Raw genomic sequence first — 16737 nt, forward strand, 5'->3', positions numbered from 1 at the left:
AAGATTTACTGAGAAGATATCTTCCAGATAATCTCATCTGTGTCCATTTTTAAAAATTGTGCATAACAAACCATCCCAAAGCCTAAAGGCTTAAAATGACTTCAGTTTATTAGCTCACAATTCTAAGGGACAGCCGTTTGTTCTGGGCTCAGCTGGGTGGTTCTCCTAGTCTTGCCTGGGATCACTCCCTTGGCTCCAGTCGTCTGGCAGCTGGATGGCATCTGGATGGTCTAAGAAAGCTTCACTCACATCTCTGGCAATTGGTGATAGCACTCTGCTGGGTCCTCCTCTGCACATGAACACATCCTCCAGGAGGCTAGCCCCCGCTTCTTCAGACCAGAGAATCAAGATTCCAAGAGGGAGAGGGCAGAAGCTGCAAGGCTTCTTGAGGCCTAGGCTCAGAAGCCTCACAATTTCACTTTATCATTTTCAATTGGTCTAAGCAAGCACAAGGCCAGCCCATATTCAAGGGGGCAGAGGAGGGACAAAGTCACTCCACGAAGGAGTATACCTTCTGCCATGAAAGGAACCATGGACGCCTGCTTTGTAAACAACCTACCGTGCCTTTAACTCTCTTTCACAGGTGACAAAGGCAAGAGAGTTAAATATTTGGCCAAGATCACCAGCTAGAACCTGACCCTCATTCAGTGCTCTTTCTACTATTTGATGGCAGCTCAAGAACAGGCCAGAGTTTGGTTCTCAGGGAGCAGACAAGTGGGGCAAAAGACTGGAAGATAAAGAGACAACTGTGTATCATTTACTGAGCACATTCTCAATGGTTAGTACATAATTAGTCATCAAAATAGAGATGAGGACAGAGACCTGCTCAGAAAAAGGTGGACAAAGAAAAGTGAGTAGCAAAGGTCGGCAAGGGCACAGTGGGGGAGTACAAGGAAGATGGGGAGATGAGTTCATTACTCAAGGATGGAAAACAAAGGAAAAGAAATTTAACATAGAAGGAGGAACCTCAGAGGACAGACTCATTCAGCAGGTGCTAGAATGGAAAAAGACAGCACACAGCAGACTAAGATTCCTGTGAATGAAGAAAGAGCATTTTGACTTGGAGCAGAGGGCTAGGACTACGGCCCAGCAAGAAAAGACCTGATTTAGTTTAGTCAAGTTAATCAGCCTAGGGGGTAGAACAAATTACATGTATAGACAGCAGTCCCTTGTGATATGTTGAGTCAAGCTGCACTAATGAAGCAAATAATCTGTGTACTGGTGATTTATCTATATGTATGTTGTATGTCCTTTGTAACCTTGAGGTTATTCTCTTGGGTATAAAGTGGCCCGTGTGCTCTAAATGACTGGCTGAATATATAACAAACCAAAATAGATGAGGAAGAGCCCTGTACAGGCTGGCCATGAACTTGGTTCAACTCCATTTGCAAGCAACTGTTACCTCTCTCAGACTAAGGCTAGCTGAAACTTAAAATATTGTCTTTTTAAGTTTCATACATCAAGATACCCCTGCTTTGTGTTCAGGTTTTTTTTTTCTTTTTTGCTAATGTTGAGCTAATTTGATGTTTTATTTTTTAAGTAAATAAATGAGTCTAAACCACTGGTTTTACAGTTGGTGTGCTCCTTTTAGTACCAGAAGCTCAGTCAACCATTGCAAGTGTACAGACTGTATTTTATAGTGCACAGGGCTTATGGGAATATAAAGCTTAAGGCGGTAAATTACTGATGCCTAGAGTAATACCTAGAGTAGACTTTTATGTCATTCATAGTTTCCCTTCCTGAGTTATCCTTACTTCAAGGGCCAGAAGTATTTATGTTTACTTATTTAGTAACACGTAAACACAATGCCAGTTTTTACTACCTTACCCTTGAATCTTCTCACTCTTGGCTGTACATGTTCACCCACTTCCCTGACAACCTTGGAATACTTCTGCTTTAAAAGCCACTGGATTTCTTCAAAATCTTGCCCTTTCATGTATCTACATATAACCACTATATGGTTTTATATATAGTGACAGTAGTTAATAACACTGTATTGAATATTTCAAAGTTGCTAAGAGAGTAGAGATCTTAAAAGTCCTCATCACAAGAAAAAAGTTTGTAACTATATGTGGTGACAGATGTTAACTAGACATCTGTTGTGGTGATCATTTCACAGTATATACAAATATTGAATCATTATGTTGTACCCCTGAAACTAATGTTGTAAAATAAAGTTTTTAAAATTAAATAATAATGTCAATTATACCTCAATAAATTTGAGATACATCCTTCAGGCCGTATGTCATCTTCTTAGGGAAATATTTGCTTCTGCCTCATATAAGCAGGGCCCCTTGTTATATGCTCTCATAACACCTGTTTAATTTTTTATTGTTTGTCCCCACTCCTACCCCAACAGAATGTAAATTCCATGAGGGCAAGGACTTGACTTGTTCACCGCTCTTTGCCCAGAGTTCAAACATGTGTTGAATGAAGAAATCATACTTACCACTCTTTGTTATCTTATATTTGTATGATTATTGGACTCATATCTGTCTCTCTCATTAGGCGGTAAGCTCTCTAGGATAGTAGCTATATCAGCTCTGCTTGCCATTGTATCCCTGCATCTTCTCTGCAGGAGGCTTTCCACAAATATATATTTAATACATTTTATTACAACCATGTGAAACGTGCAGAGGAAAAGATCACATCAAAAGGGCAATACCGATTGCATTAGGATTGTGAAAATATGACTGATATTTTTCTCTATCTACAAGAAACATTATAATGTAAAATGATAATATAAATAACTCACATTAAAAAGAAACATATATTGTACTTATCGAATAAACATAATTTTACAAAAATTAAAAGTGGAATTGATACCTGTAATTACTGTATTCTAAGAGACCGGGTGTTTGATTTTTTTCCCTAGTGTGTCTAAATGGGTGCATCATTTTCACATAGATATAAGCACAGATAAAATGTTGTACTTTGTTTTTTCTGCTTCATGTTATGTCACATGCTACATTGCCTGAGTAATTATTTTTAGCAACTGCATAATGTTCAGTTAAATTAATGTACTTTGCGGGGGGTGGGGAGTGGGAGGGTATTTCTTTAAGATACATTTCCTGGAGTAGAATTCACACTGTCTGAGTATTCACATAGAGGTACAGATTTCTGACTTCATTGGCCAAATGTTAACAAGAAACAGTCAGTGATGGATTTGAGTGCAAGTGTGGAATGAGTGCTTGAGATGAAATTAAATGAAGCGTGATTATTTTAAAAGAGACTCAATGTTATATGGAGGCTTTAGAAAAAAATAATAAAGTTACGTTTATTAGAGAGTTCCTAAGTCGGGTAGCTTGACTGTCCTCTGAAATGAGAAGGATGTGTTGAGAAGGGGGCAGGGATGCTGCTGAATGTTGGGGTCTGATAATTTGGAAGGGTTTTTGAGGAACTAGAGGTCATGTACAAATGTGGGACATTAGGGAATTTCCTGGACATCCAGTGGTTAGGGCTCAGCACTTTCACTGCCTGGGGCCCGGGTTCGATCCCTGGTTGGGAAACTAAGATCCTGCAAACTGTGAGGTGTGGCCAAAAAAAAAAATATATATATATATATATATGTATGTATGTATGTGTGTGTGTATATATATATATATATATATATATGACATTAATAAATGAGGTAGTAACAAGTTGGAGGCAGCCAGTACTGGTTAGAAGCTGGTACTTGTGGTCTCTTAGTCTGTTAGTAAGAATAGTAGCAATAGAGACAGGAGTGACCAGGTGTCAGAGGGATGGCAATGGCAAAATGGGAGGCACCAATGCAAATTATGCGGATTAGACATGATGACTGTTGCGTAATGCTTTTCAAAATGCAAGTCTGGGCAGGATGGCCTCTGGCTTCCCTCTTGATTATTTTATAAAATGACAGTATCATAGCCCCAAGCAGGAGCCTGACTTGCAACCATCACAGTTCATTGCCTTTAACCCCAAATTAGCCATTCTGCAGCTGTCTTGCTCACCACTTTCTTAGGAATACAAACTCTCTAACACTTGTGCTTCACAGAGGACCCTGGATAAAAGGCAACTGCGGAGTCACATGAACTTCTTTCCAAAACAGCAGAACTGGGGCTTCCCTGGTGGCGCAATGGCTAAGAGTCCCCCTGCCGATGCAGGGGACACGGGTTCGTGCCCCGGTCCGGGAAGATCCCACATGCCGTGGAGCGGCTGGGCCCGTGAGCCATGGCCGCTGAGCCTGCATGTCCGGAGCCTGTGCTCCGCAACGGGAGAGACCACAACAGTGAGAGGCCCGCGTACTGCAAAATAAATAAATAAATAACAGCAGAACTTCTCGAGCTTGGGGCCCAACAACAAGCCTGGCTTTTTCATCAGAGGTTTGTCAAACTGACCACTTGATGAAATTTGTCATTATGTTCTTCAGACTCCCCTTTCTGCTTTATTTGCCTCAGTCCAGGGCAGTCTCCCTCTGGATTGAATATTCTCTCATTTCCAAACAGTTCTAGGGTCCTCCTGAAATGAAGCAAATGATCTGCTTTAAAAAAAAAAAAAATCACAACTCATGATTTAACTAAGGACTTAGAGCAGCATTTTCATTTGAAAGAAGACTAAGCAGGTAAGGGCAGGGGAGAAGGAAAAATAAATAATGGCAGAATTTCAGTTCTGGCACTCTGGAAGTGTGCATCAGACACATCTGTGCTTTGGATGACCTTTCCTATCCATCTCAAATCGCACTGCCCTTACTACTGAGCATTAGCCATGTCCTCATTCATGGGCTTTTGTGTCTGTGTGTTTAAAGAATTCCATTATCTAAGACCATTACATTCAACAATTTCTTTTCTGCATGTAAGCTTTTCTCTTTGACCACTGAATGGGCAAGTAAGGACACTATCTGTTATATTCACCATTGAATCCCCATTGCCTACATTGCTCAATAAACATCTAATCATTACCGAATGAATGAATGCGTAATCAGAACTGGAATATTCTAGTTTCCCCATGTCATTAAAATATCTATCATTCAGTTGCATTATTAGGTCAGGTTTGCACAATGCTCAACCCACATTGTCCTCAGCAACTTGATTATTTCAACTACTAGCAGACACTTTTAGATTGTCATCGAATTTATATGATTACAGCCAAAATACATCCATGGTGGTGAAGAGGAAACTCCGACTAGAGCCAATTTTTCCCCTGGACTTATAGTTTATGCAACGCCTCCACTAGGTAAAGTTTGACCCACCACGAGTTTGCACTTCATGCAAAGAAATTTAAAGCATGCATTGATATTTTTGTTTTATTTCAGCAAACTCCAGAAGACAAAGAGGGATATCAGATGGCTTCAAGGAGTAACTGGTGAATGGTTTGAAGAAGTTCAAAGGAAAAAGTTTTGCAATGAAACAGATGTTAGCCAAATGTTAAAACAACCAGTTACATACAGACTGAGAAAGGGGATGGCAGAAAATGGTGAGATCTTAGGACACCTCATTGTAGATAAAGGCTCAGTGGGATCTCCAATTTAACCAATCATGTTCAGGATTATTTTTAAATCATAAGGGGCAAAATTCACAATAAAAAGAGTGAACTGAAAATGGACTGTACTGTCTTGAGGGTATGTTTAGAGTCAGGCAAGATAGCACAATGGTTAAGAACACAGGCATCAGTATCAAAAAGGGCCTGGATTCAAATCTCCACTCTGTCTGTCTCTGTATTCTCTATTCTATCAGAATTCATGTGACTCTGTTCAAATTACTTATTCTTATTCTCTATAAGCCTCAATTCTCTCATCTTTAAATGGGTATGATAATACATACTTCACAGGGTGGTTGTGAGAATTAAATAAAATAATACATATAAAGTGCTGAACTCTAACACAGTAAGCATGTAAATAAATGGGATGATGATGCACAAGGAGGGGGAGACAGAGGAAGGGAGGGAAAGGAGAACAGGACAGGAGGGGGGTTAGGAGGGGGAAGGTGGTAGAGAAACTGCCACCCTTCTGGTACTTTGGTAACTTAAACCCCAAAAATGAGCTCAAACAAATGCCTTCCTTGGACATTCTAACTTTGTGACTACCAGCATGTCTCTCACCTTCACCAATCACTTATTTTTTAGTCTGTAAATGAGGATAATAAAAACTGCTTTCTCAGGACTGTTTGAGAATAACAAAGTGCATTTAGAAATTTTAAGTAGTAAAACAGTGTAAAGTATAGAGTCACATTGACTGCTTTTGTTATATGTTACTAACATTAGTAACATTGAGAAATATGTAACAATATATCTAAACTTATATATTGGAAATATTTTGCAACTCACATAAAAAAGAAATTTATCTAAAAAGTTCACAATTCAGATTTTTAGATTAACCCCATATATACCATGATGAATTTCCCCTTACCTTGAATTCCTCATTTAAAAATTCAGCATGTCCAAAAGTATTACAGTATGATGGAACTGGTATATGTTGAGCATGGCTTAGAATTTTTAATACTCATATATAATATCATATTATCTATACATATATATTATACATATTTATATTACATGCATACCCACATATAAACCGTATATGTAGCAAATACATATGCACAGAGATTTTAATGGGAATAAGGAGCACTCTAAAGGGCTTAATTTCCTTTTCCTTTACTTTCTTTGATATGAAAAGTCACGTAGTCTATCACTGTGTTTTTTTTTTTTAATTTTTTTTAATTTTTATTTATTTATTTTTTTTTTTTTGCGGTTCGCGGGCCTCTCACTGTTGTGGCCTCTCCCGTTGCGGAGCACAGGCTCCGGACGCGCAGGCTCAGCGGCCATGGCTCACGGGCCCAGCCGCTCCGCGGCATGTGGGATCCTCCCAGACCGGGGCACGAACCCGTGTCCCCTGCATCGGCAGGCAGACTCTCAACCACTGTGCCACCAGGGAGGCCCTATCACTATGTTTTTAAAGCACCAAAATAAAAATTTCTGAAGGATGGGGTAGTTAAGACCAGCACAAGAACCGGATGAGGTCCCTAACACACTACCTTTGGCCTTGGATTGCCATGGGGAAAGCGCATTGAGAAAGTGTCCCAGCTGGTATGAGAGGAAGGATGTCCTGCGGAGCTGCAGGCCCCAGCACCTACTGAAAGATGCCCCACTCTTAGTGAGGCTCCTCCGCTCAGCAGAACCAAGAGGCACAGGGCCCCACCTAGTCCCGAGGTCTTCATGTGGGGATGCCTGCGTTCCTAGACTGCATGGGTGGGGGTGTTAGTTCTCCAAGAGTATTTACCTGGAAATATTAATCATGCAAAATTTTTACAATTTTCTTTTAGATCCTATGGAATTACAAACATCAAGATCTAAAAATATACCTAATCAAAGAAACCCAACATCCGTTCCTTCTCAGCTGAGCTTCAGATCATCATTTGCTTCTCTATTCTCATTCAGAAAATCCAGAAAGGAGACTTTAAAGCTTCAACCACTGGGAGAGAAAGGGTGAGTTAAACTCAGCTCCTGTGACAGCTCATTAGTTATCTGATACCAGAGCCCACCAGCCTGTTTTGTGTTCAGAATGTTTAATGTTCTTAGAATTTAATTTCAGATAGTAACAAAGGAAACAGGGCTGAGCCCTCAAAGGGACAAAGTTCTTATGAAACTTTGGGCTCATCTGAAATCTAACTTCTAACCAACTGCACAGGTCTCAGGAGGTGGACATAGTGAATGATGGATTAAATGTTGAGAAATAATTATTGGCAGTTTCTCCACTGCTCCAAGAGCCTGGTCTTTGCCCTGGTCAAGTAGTTACATTTAAATTGAAACTACTCCTTACTTGGGGAGTATGTGTGTCAGGAGAATTGCAGTTTAAAGAGTAAATGAGCATAAATGAGATGAGCAAAGAGTAGAGAAAAACTGAATTATGAAATGGAGAAAAAATATATTACCATCATTAAGAATATTGAGGACAGCCATTCCTCTGTAGTTGCTTGGAATTTAAACTTAAGGTGAAGGAGGGGAAGCTCTGAGAGCAGTGGAGGTATTGTTCCAGATGGTTCCCAGTTGAGAACTGTATAAATCAGTTCATCTTGACTCATTACGTTGTTGGATTGTTTTGTGAAAAACAAGCAAGGTTTTGCTTACATGCAATTTGCTGACTGCTAAATATTTTCAGCATGTCTTCCTGGTTGAAAAGCTTCCCACCCTCTTAAGGTGTTGGCTTGGCACATGATGTGTTCCATGTATGCCTTTAAGAGTGCATTGCAGCTCTAAATAAAAGGTGTTGGAGGTCACTCTTGCTGAAAAACAACAGGCAGCAAGCAGCTTGGTGAAGCATGCAATGAGGCTCCTGACTCGTAGAGGAGCTCTTGGGGGAATGGAAGGGTTTTGCTTCCAGCTTTCACTTGAGGCTGTTTTTGTCTTTGATGAAATAGTGAAGAGCTGAACAAAATGTAGATTTATGTGATCGTTTCCACCAGAGTCACTTACGAGGAAGTACTCTTCAAATAGTGAGTTGCTTTTCTTTGTAAAAAATGTTTTAAACTCTAGTAATTCTCTCATTTGGGAATTAAAAATTAAGGAGTATTTCCTTTATAGGAAATATTATTTTTAAGGAGAAAAGAAATATTCCTAATGTGTAGTGTGGCTGAGACTTATGATGTAATTTGTGTTTTAGGTAATTTTCTTCAAGGCAGAGTTTTATTGTAGCTGAACAATCTAACATTAGTAAACTAGGAAAAGTTGAGGAAACTGTTAACTCTATTGACAAGTTATTTCCAAGCTCATATTGTAAGTTGCTGCCAAAGTGGATCAAAGAAGATGAAAGTTCTATAATCTTCATTTTGGGTATCATGTATTTTAGTTATAGACCAAATTGAAAAAAACGAAACTCTTGCAAAATTCTGTTTAGCGATTGTTCTTCTTAAATATCACAATGACTTGTAGCTGTCTTTTAGCCAAACACAGGATACAAAAATGAAACAAATTTTATCCTTTAAGCATGTGTGTGTGTTACAGTTTTCAGAATTTGCCATCTTTAAATACATTTTATGTTCAAACCGTAAGTGGGAATAATTGTGCTGGTGCAGAATGTAATGAAGGCACTGTTTTATGCTCCTAATAGGTTTCAGAAGATAAAACATGAAAATATGCCCTTTTTATTTTTAAATATGAATGTGACCTAAATATCTGGATCTAAATCCTGAATGTGTATGTGTGTGCTGGGGGAAGGGTGTTTTTAAGGGAGCATAGTACTATGGTAGGACTATAAATTGTGTGTCATACATTCGGAGGGACCCTTTATTCTTAAGTAGAGCTTTTTTCCTTAGGCAGTTCTGATTTTTTTCAAAATACAGAATCAAGCTTCAGCATACAGACTCTGGTTCAGGAGCTCCTCCTTGCCTATAAGCGCAGTGGGAGGAACTGACAAAGAGCCCCAGAGGGCCCCAGAGGGGAGCACAGTCATCCTGTGCGAGGCAGGTTTCTACTTGCTGAAGCCATCAAGACTCGACTTTGTCACACACTGTCTTCTGGAGAACAAGTCAGCAAAGCAGTTTAAGAGGATCTTCTGCAAATCACAGAGAGAAAGCCAACCCCTAGAAAGCCATGGGAACATAGTGACTTTATTAATTAATGAAAAGGCAAAAAGTTTTGCTATTTCTGATTCAAATATGACTACTGAAGTTTCTCCTCCCAAATTTATGTACTTCCCAAATTATCCCCTTATTATTTTAATCCTATTTGTAAATGATTGAACTGTACTCTCTATGACTCTACCACAACCCAGGAACAAAGAAAATTTTCCATTAATGTTTTAATTAATTTATTGCTAGCCAAAAATTCAAGAAAACATACATATACAATTGTACCTTGGTATCTGCGGGGGATTGGTTCTGGGAACCTCCTGCGGATACCAAAACCCACAGGTGCTCAAGTATCTTATACAAAATGTACAGTTAGCCCTCCATAGCCACAAATTCAGCCAACCAGGGTTCCATCTGTGGTTAGTTGAATCCGCAGAACCTGTGGACACTGAGGGCTGACTGGATTGTGTATCTTTCTCCTAATATTTCCCTGTAAGTTATGTTTCCTTGTGTCTTGTTTTGGGGTATTTATTGCCTGAGATATGGAGCTCAGTCCCTGCCACAGAATTTCAGTAACTCCATCACCTCCACATAGTTCAGCAAGTACCTAATAGTGTATATCATGAGCTTGTAAATGCAGCCTTCCTGGCTGCCCAGCAATATCTGCAGTTACTTTTTCTTATTCCAGACCCCGAGTTATTCCATTGATGTACGCCTCACTGTGAATAGGTGATGTGCCACCCTCTGTTCCATGCACCAACACACTCCACAATGAAGTCGTCCCTGCAAAGGGGCCCCTTCATGTCTACACACATTCTTAAAGCTATGAAGCCATGTGCCACCAGTTCATGATGGTGATTTTAGAGATGTTGATTGTTTTCCCCTCTACACTTTCCTTTGTTGTAGTCCCAAGGACTAGGGCAAAGTGGAAGTACAAGAGAACTAGTTCATAAGACTCATGAGTAACATGTACAGTTAAATTTAAGTTGGCTTCTTTCCTTTGAGGACCATCACAGTGTATAGCATACAGTAAGCACTCACCACACAGCTGTGATTATAGCGTGACAACTGCTCTCCTGGAGTGAGGGTATGCCTGCCCACTACCCTGTTCCTTTCAGATGATTTTTTACCTGAGGATGCAGAGTTTTTGGTGGGTGCCCAAATTTACCTGATCTATCATAGGATGTACACAGCCTAGGCACTCCAGTTTACATAAGCAAAAGATCAAATGCTATTTTGGAAAGTTTAAAAGGCAGATTATTGTTTTCCCTGGATTCTGTTTTCTCTCTGTCTATCTGTCTCTCTCACTCTTCCTTTTTCTCTCTTTCCAAGTGTCCTACTATGCTGCCTTCCTTTTTCCTGCTAAGTGACTAGGCTTCAGTTGGAGGACACAGGCATGTAAGACACCTAGATCAAAGGAGAGATCAGAGTAAGCAAAATCCTTCTCTGGAAATTCTCCTTCAGTGATCCCAGGTGTGGTGTCCACAGATAAACAGTAGGATTGTGGTGACAGGAGGGAGAAGCATGACAAAGGGAGTGGTTCCCAGATGATCTGGTTGATCATTATTAGAATTTCATCAGCATTTTAAAATAATGACAGATAACCAGGCCCTAGCCTTGAGATTCTGATTCAGGTCTGAAGTGGAACACTTTATTTATTTTTAATTCCCTAGGATATTTGGATGCTCATCCAGGTTTAGGAGCCATGGTTACAGAGCTTTCTACCCTCATTATGGCAAGGGTCATCAGAATTCCTGGCATGGTACTAATAGCTGAGGTGATAGCTTCTCTTTCATTTGTTTATCAAAGTCCTACTCTGGATCGGATACTGTGTTTAGTGCTGGAGGTAAAATCGTGAAAATAAGGCAAAGTCCCCACCTGGAGGACTTTAGAATCTAGTAGGGAACACCAGATGACTGCGTATGGTTGGGCAGAACTCTAGGAAGTGCTGATCACATCACAATCATCATGGATTTATTCGTATATTCATTATGGCAGTTTCCTGGCAAATGACAGTAAGGATCTTGAGGAAGGGATGCTCTTTAGAAAACACACAGGGGTGACCTCTGAGTGACAGCCTGGATGACAGCCGAGTACACTGATGATTATGGTATCATATGGTGAGTGCTGTGGTGGATGCATGGTATTCCTGCCATGAGAACATTATAGGAGAAGCAGTTAATTCAGACTGGAGGATACAGAAGCATTCCTGGAAAAAGAGAGCCAATTTCTGAAGGACACATAGGACTGAGCTAGGCAATTAAGAGTTAGGAGGTTGCGCTGGGCAGAAAGAATGATACAGCAAAGATGCAGAGACTGGAAAAAAGTAAGAACTCATCTAGGTCATTGAGGTTCAGTGACCAAGTATAAGATGAGACTGATAAGAGGTGGGGTGGGATCAGCTGGCAAAGGCCAGAACATAGGAACCTTATACATGCAATGCTAAGGAGCTTGGACTTGATCCTGTAGACAGCAGGGAGCCCTTAATCACTTTTTCTCCTTATTATATATATTATATATGTATATGCATTCCTTTATATATATATATATATATATATATATATAAAACAGATGAAATCACCCCCCACCCACTGACCTGGACAAACACTAATTATTTTGGTGTATTTCATGCGTGTGTGCATATTGTATATATATTTTTTCATTAAATAGAGAAGTGACATAATGAGATTTTCATTTTAGAAAAATCACTTTAGCACAGTGGTTCTCAAGCAGGGGAAATTTTGCACCCCGAAAGCCACTTGACAATGTCTAAAGACATTTCTGGTTTTCATAACTGAAGGGTGGGTGCTATTGGCATCTAGTGGGTAGGGGTCAGAGATGTTGCTAAACATCATATAACGCATGTGGCAAACCACTACACAGAAGAAATGCCAGTAGTACCAAGGCTGAGAAACTGCTCTACCTATAGCTGGTGAAGTGGGAATATATGTGAGAGATCTTTAAGGTATGGCTCAGTAGGACTTGTAAGCAAATGCAGGTGAGATAGCTTTCAATCTCTTGAAATCACCCAGTCCAGAGGACTTTAACCAGCATAGCTTTTGTGATTACACTGTTGTTTTTATTCACTCTACAAGCGGAAGCATACTTATGTTTCTTCAGTGGAAGAAACATAAATTAACTTGAAGGTGGGCCTGGAAGTGACCATGGAGACTCTGGGCCTCCAAGCCTCCTGAGTCCTATACCCTGCCTGCAACCTAAATCCACACGGCCTTGCACACTGTCAGGGAACATGCATCCTCCCACTCACAGCACACCCTCCCACTCGGTGACACTCTGTCCCAATTGTGCCACCTGCTACCCTCAGAAACTGATTGTTGCCCCTGCTCCCTTCACTCCAAATCAGACCAGGGGCCTGACTGAGCTGATGAGAGTGTTGAGCTGCGCAGCGACACCATGAAGCAGCTCCACAGGGCTCCGGAAAGAATCTTCACAATCTGGACAGTTTGGCTCCAGGCAAATTGAATTACTTGCCAGTTCCCGGCCTCCCTTACTCTCTTACACCTCAGGCTTGTGCTCCTGCTGTTCTTTTCCTCTCATACCTGTTCAACTACCACCTTCTCTCCCTGTTGCCTTCCCATTTATCTCGGCAAGTGCTCACCGGCCCCTCTGCATTTTCAGCATATTATACTTAAGCCTCTGTATTGTCTGTATTGTCCTTTTCACATTGTGGCTTGCACTTTGGCTCTTTATGTATCTAATCTTTCCTATCATAAAGCGTCTCAGAGAACAGGGTCTCTATCTCAGGCATATTTATTTCCTCCAAAGCACTCAAAATAGTGCGTAGCATGTAGAAGGCTTGCAGGCTCAATAAAGCTGTATGAAAAGGAAGCATATGAATAAAAACAGTATTTTAACTTCTAAATATTATTAGTGTAGAGCTGGTATTTCAAAATAATATGAAAAAAATCCATATTAATTTTAATTTCTGTTTAAATTTTGAGCTAAACTATAAAATACATGTTGGTATCTTTTAAATATAAAATTGCTTGGCCTCCCAGGTTTTATGCTCAACTTTCAAGAACCATGAAGCAACTAGGAGTTTGAATGAAGGAAAACTGCATCTTGCCACTTTCAATTGATCTGACCTAGAGTCTCAGTTTGTTTAATTCTTGATTTCATTTTGCTGTTCTCTTAGCGAAGGAGAGGACTTGATTTCATACAAGAGCTCTGAGTCACTATGGTCTATTAACTCTTAAGCTGCAATTCAGGCAGCATACCCTGGCATAGGATTATAGATTTAAAAAAATCAAAATTTATCTCAATTTTGGACCTATGTCTTTAAAATTTTTCACCTTCTACTGAATTTTAGAGGAGCAACATAAATAGTAAAAGCATAATTGTTCTCCTTCAAGATGATTTCATAATAAATAAGACATATGTATAAAAATAAGCATCCTGAAGTCATCTTTATAAGGTTTGCTTTTCAAAAAATTCCCTTAAGAATTGTTGAGTCTGGTTCTGACTTACTCTCTCTTTAAAATAAAAATGTACAGAAGCAGAAAATCTGTTTCCCATTTACAAGAAAATTCTGTGTGCCATACTGATCAAGAATGAGAGCTCTAGATTCAGTCAGCCTGTGGCCGGCTCTGAACTCAGCCACTATGTACCTTGTACAGTGTCTTCTAACTTCTCTAATCTGTAAAATGAGAGTTGTCATAGTATCCACCTGACAAGAGTGATGTATTTAAATGAGATAACATGCCTATAGAGCATGAGAATACTGCCTGATACACAGTAAACACTCAACAAATATAACTGTTTTTGTAATTGTCTTCATGCTATGTTCAAGTACAAATCCACTATTATGTAATTTTTCTTGGCTACCTGAGTGACAAAGATGTAAAACATTGATCCTAAGCAAGAATAGGAAAATGTTTCTGAAAGATTTTTCAACAGTACACTAAGAAATGTCTCCCTACTAAGCATCAGAAATATATCTTCTCAAGATATCAAGATATAATAGCAAACATGCTATTGATTTTCCAAAAGTTAGGCACTTCTTCAAAGAAGTTATTTCAAATTCTTTTCACAGATGTGACGACCACATACCTCCTGTGTCTGTGAGGGGAACTGCTTTGGTAAGTAACCGAAGAACTAAAGGTTATGCTGAAGAACTCAGAATTAATGTAATTCCTGATTGGCTACCTACTTAAATAGAATTCTCATTGGCACAGTTTGAAATTTCCTTGAGAAGCTTAGATTTCTCCTACAGAGTTCAAAGTTTCCCAGCTGTGATCTGTTTCCAGTTGGCTGTGGTACTAAAATACTCAAACAGCAGGCTCTGCCAGGAGGAGTGAAGCCATTGTGTGTCCACAGAGACTAGCGTTAGTATCTCTGATATTTTACCACGTGTCAGTCCTGTACAGCCCTAAAATGTTGGACAGAGGAAGAATTTATTTGGGGATAGCAGAGGAATCGCAATTTGGGGCATGCAAACTGTAGCAAGCTGCAGGCAAGTCTGCTGAGGATTTGGGGTAGGCTGTATTTGGGCAGGGAATGTAAAGAGGGGAGAGTTCAGTTTGAGTCTGTCAAAATCAATGGAGACCAGCTTTGAAAATTTCCAAATAAACTTCAAACCAGTGTGGGTCTGTGCTAGACCTATTCTGGGCAAGATCATCATTTGTATTCAAAGAGGAAGCCACTGATAGGTGAGATGCATTTGGACAGAACAGGTTCACATGAGGGGGCTGACCCAACAGGACCTCCACTTAAAGGGCTTAAATTTAAATTTATCTCTGTGTTCACATGCTTATAAGATTGAGAAGCTTTAAGTTTTCTGTTTCTTACTTTTTTGCTGTCATGACTTTTGATCTACACACACTTGTGTCTTCGTGTGTAACTCATATGGTTTGGAGATGAAAGAAAGACGGAGTTTTGGAAGGTACCTAAGAGTGCAGGAGGAAGGTAGAGGCATTTCTCAATTGATGGCCCTTAGTACTAATATCTACCTTTCTCTTCTTTTTTCAAAAAGCATGAGATAGAATTCTGGTGAGGAGTGCATATAAACAGAGGTTCTTTACTTCACAAACAAAAGTGAGCCTCCTTTCTTCTTCAGAGTAATGCTACTTTCTCTCCTTTATATGCTTGAGCCCCAACCATGACGCCAGCAGCAACAACAGCTACATTCTGATGGAGAACTTGCTATCATTCAGGTACTTGACATGGGTCACTTCATTTGATCCCCAGAGGTAATCTATGAAGTAGGTACTATTATTATTCCCATTTAAAGATGAAGAAACTAAGGTTCAGAGAATTTAAAGATCATGCTCAAGGTCACACTGGAAAATGGTGTATTCAGGATTGAAACACCCGGGTCTCTGTTAACTCGGTAGCCAGAAGTCAAAAATGCCTACAGCTTCAACAGCTCCAAAGCCCTGTTTGTTTATGAGCCCCAGTTGCTCGCTACATGCAGACTCTCCTTTAACTGAGCAGTAGACTGAACTGGCACACATGCAGCTTTGTTCTCTAAAAGGACAGAGCCCTACTTCAGGATGCTTCTGTACTCTTGCTTTTCCTCGGAGAAGTGCTCAGAGCTAACCTTCCTTTCCCATTTAAGAGCCATGGGGTCTGAAACAAATGAGGAACATAAAAAGAAATGCGAGCACCTAGAAGTTATAAAACAGGAGAGCTAATCTGGAGTTCTTGGGATTTGAAAGTCCAGTCTGAGGATTAGTAGATATCCTTCTTTGGCACTCTTAATTGCTGCTTGCCTTAAACCATTTTTCTGCTCAGAGCATGTCAATCTAAAAAAGTAAGAACTGGGAATATAAATGAAACTCAAGCCGATGATTGCAGCTCCCAGTTAATAACTATTATAAAAAGTAGGAGAGAGAAAATAATGAAACGATTGTTGAAGACAAGAGTTTTGTATAACATGTAGATCTCCATTATTTATCCATGAAAGTCCTATCCCCTTAACCTGCAGAGAGCTGGAATTTGGCCTTTGATGCCACAGGGATTCTTGCCAAGATTTAAGATAATGAACTTCCTCTCACTTGGTTGGTAGCCTAGCAGGAATTGTACAAGGGGGATTCCAACATTTTGTAGGAGGTTGTACTACATTCTTGGATGACCTTCCATTCAAAGAGAAGGAAGCTGGGACTTCCCTGGGGTCCAGTGGTTAAGACCCCGTGCTCCCAATGCAGGGGGCCCGGGTTTGATCCCTGGTCAGGGAACTACATCCCATATGCATGTG

The 16737-nt window shown here is 40.0% G+C and overlaps 1 protein-coding gene across 1 annotated transcript in view; it reads left to right on the top strand.

Moving 5' to 3' along the window:
• EXPH5 (exophilin 5) overlaps positions 1-16737 on the top strand; it is a 75251-nt gene that overhangs the window by 41780 nt on the left and 16734 nt on the right. Inside the window, exons 2-4 of the mRNA XM_082660643.1 lie at positions 5273-5433; positions 7278-7440; positions 14575-14620. Of these exons, the coding sequence (XP_082516769.1) occupies positions 5273-5433; positions 7278-7440; positions 14575-14620 (370 nt within the window). The remainder of the gene's footprint in view (positions 1-5272; positions 5434-7277; positions 7441-14574; positions 14621-16737) is intronic.

This window comes from Grampus griseus, assembly GCF_964374135.1.
Source record: "Grampus griseus genome assembly, chromosome: 8".
Taxonomy (NCBI): Eukaryota; Metazoa; Chordata; class Mammalia; order Artiodactyla; family Delphinidae; genus Grampus; species Grampus griseus.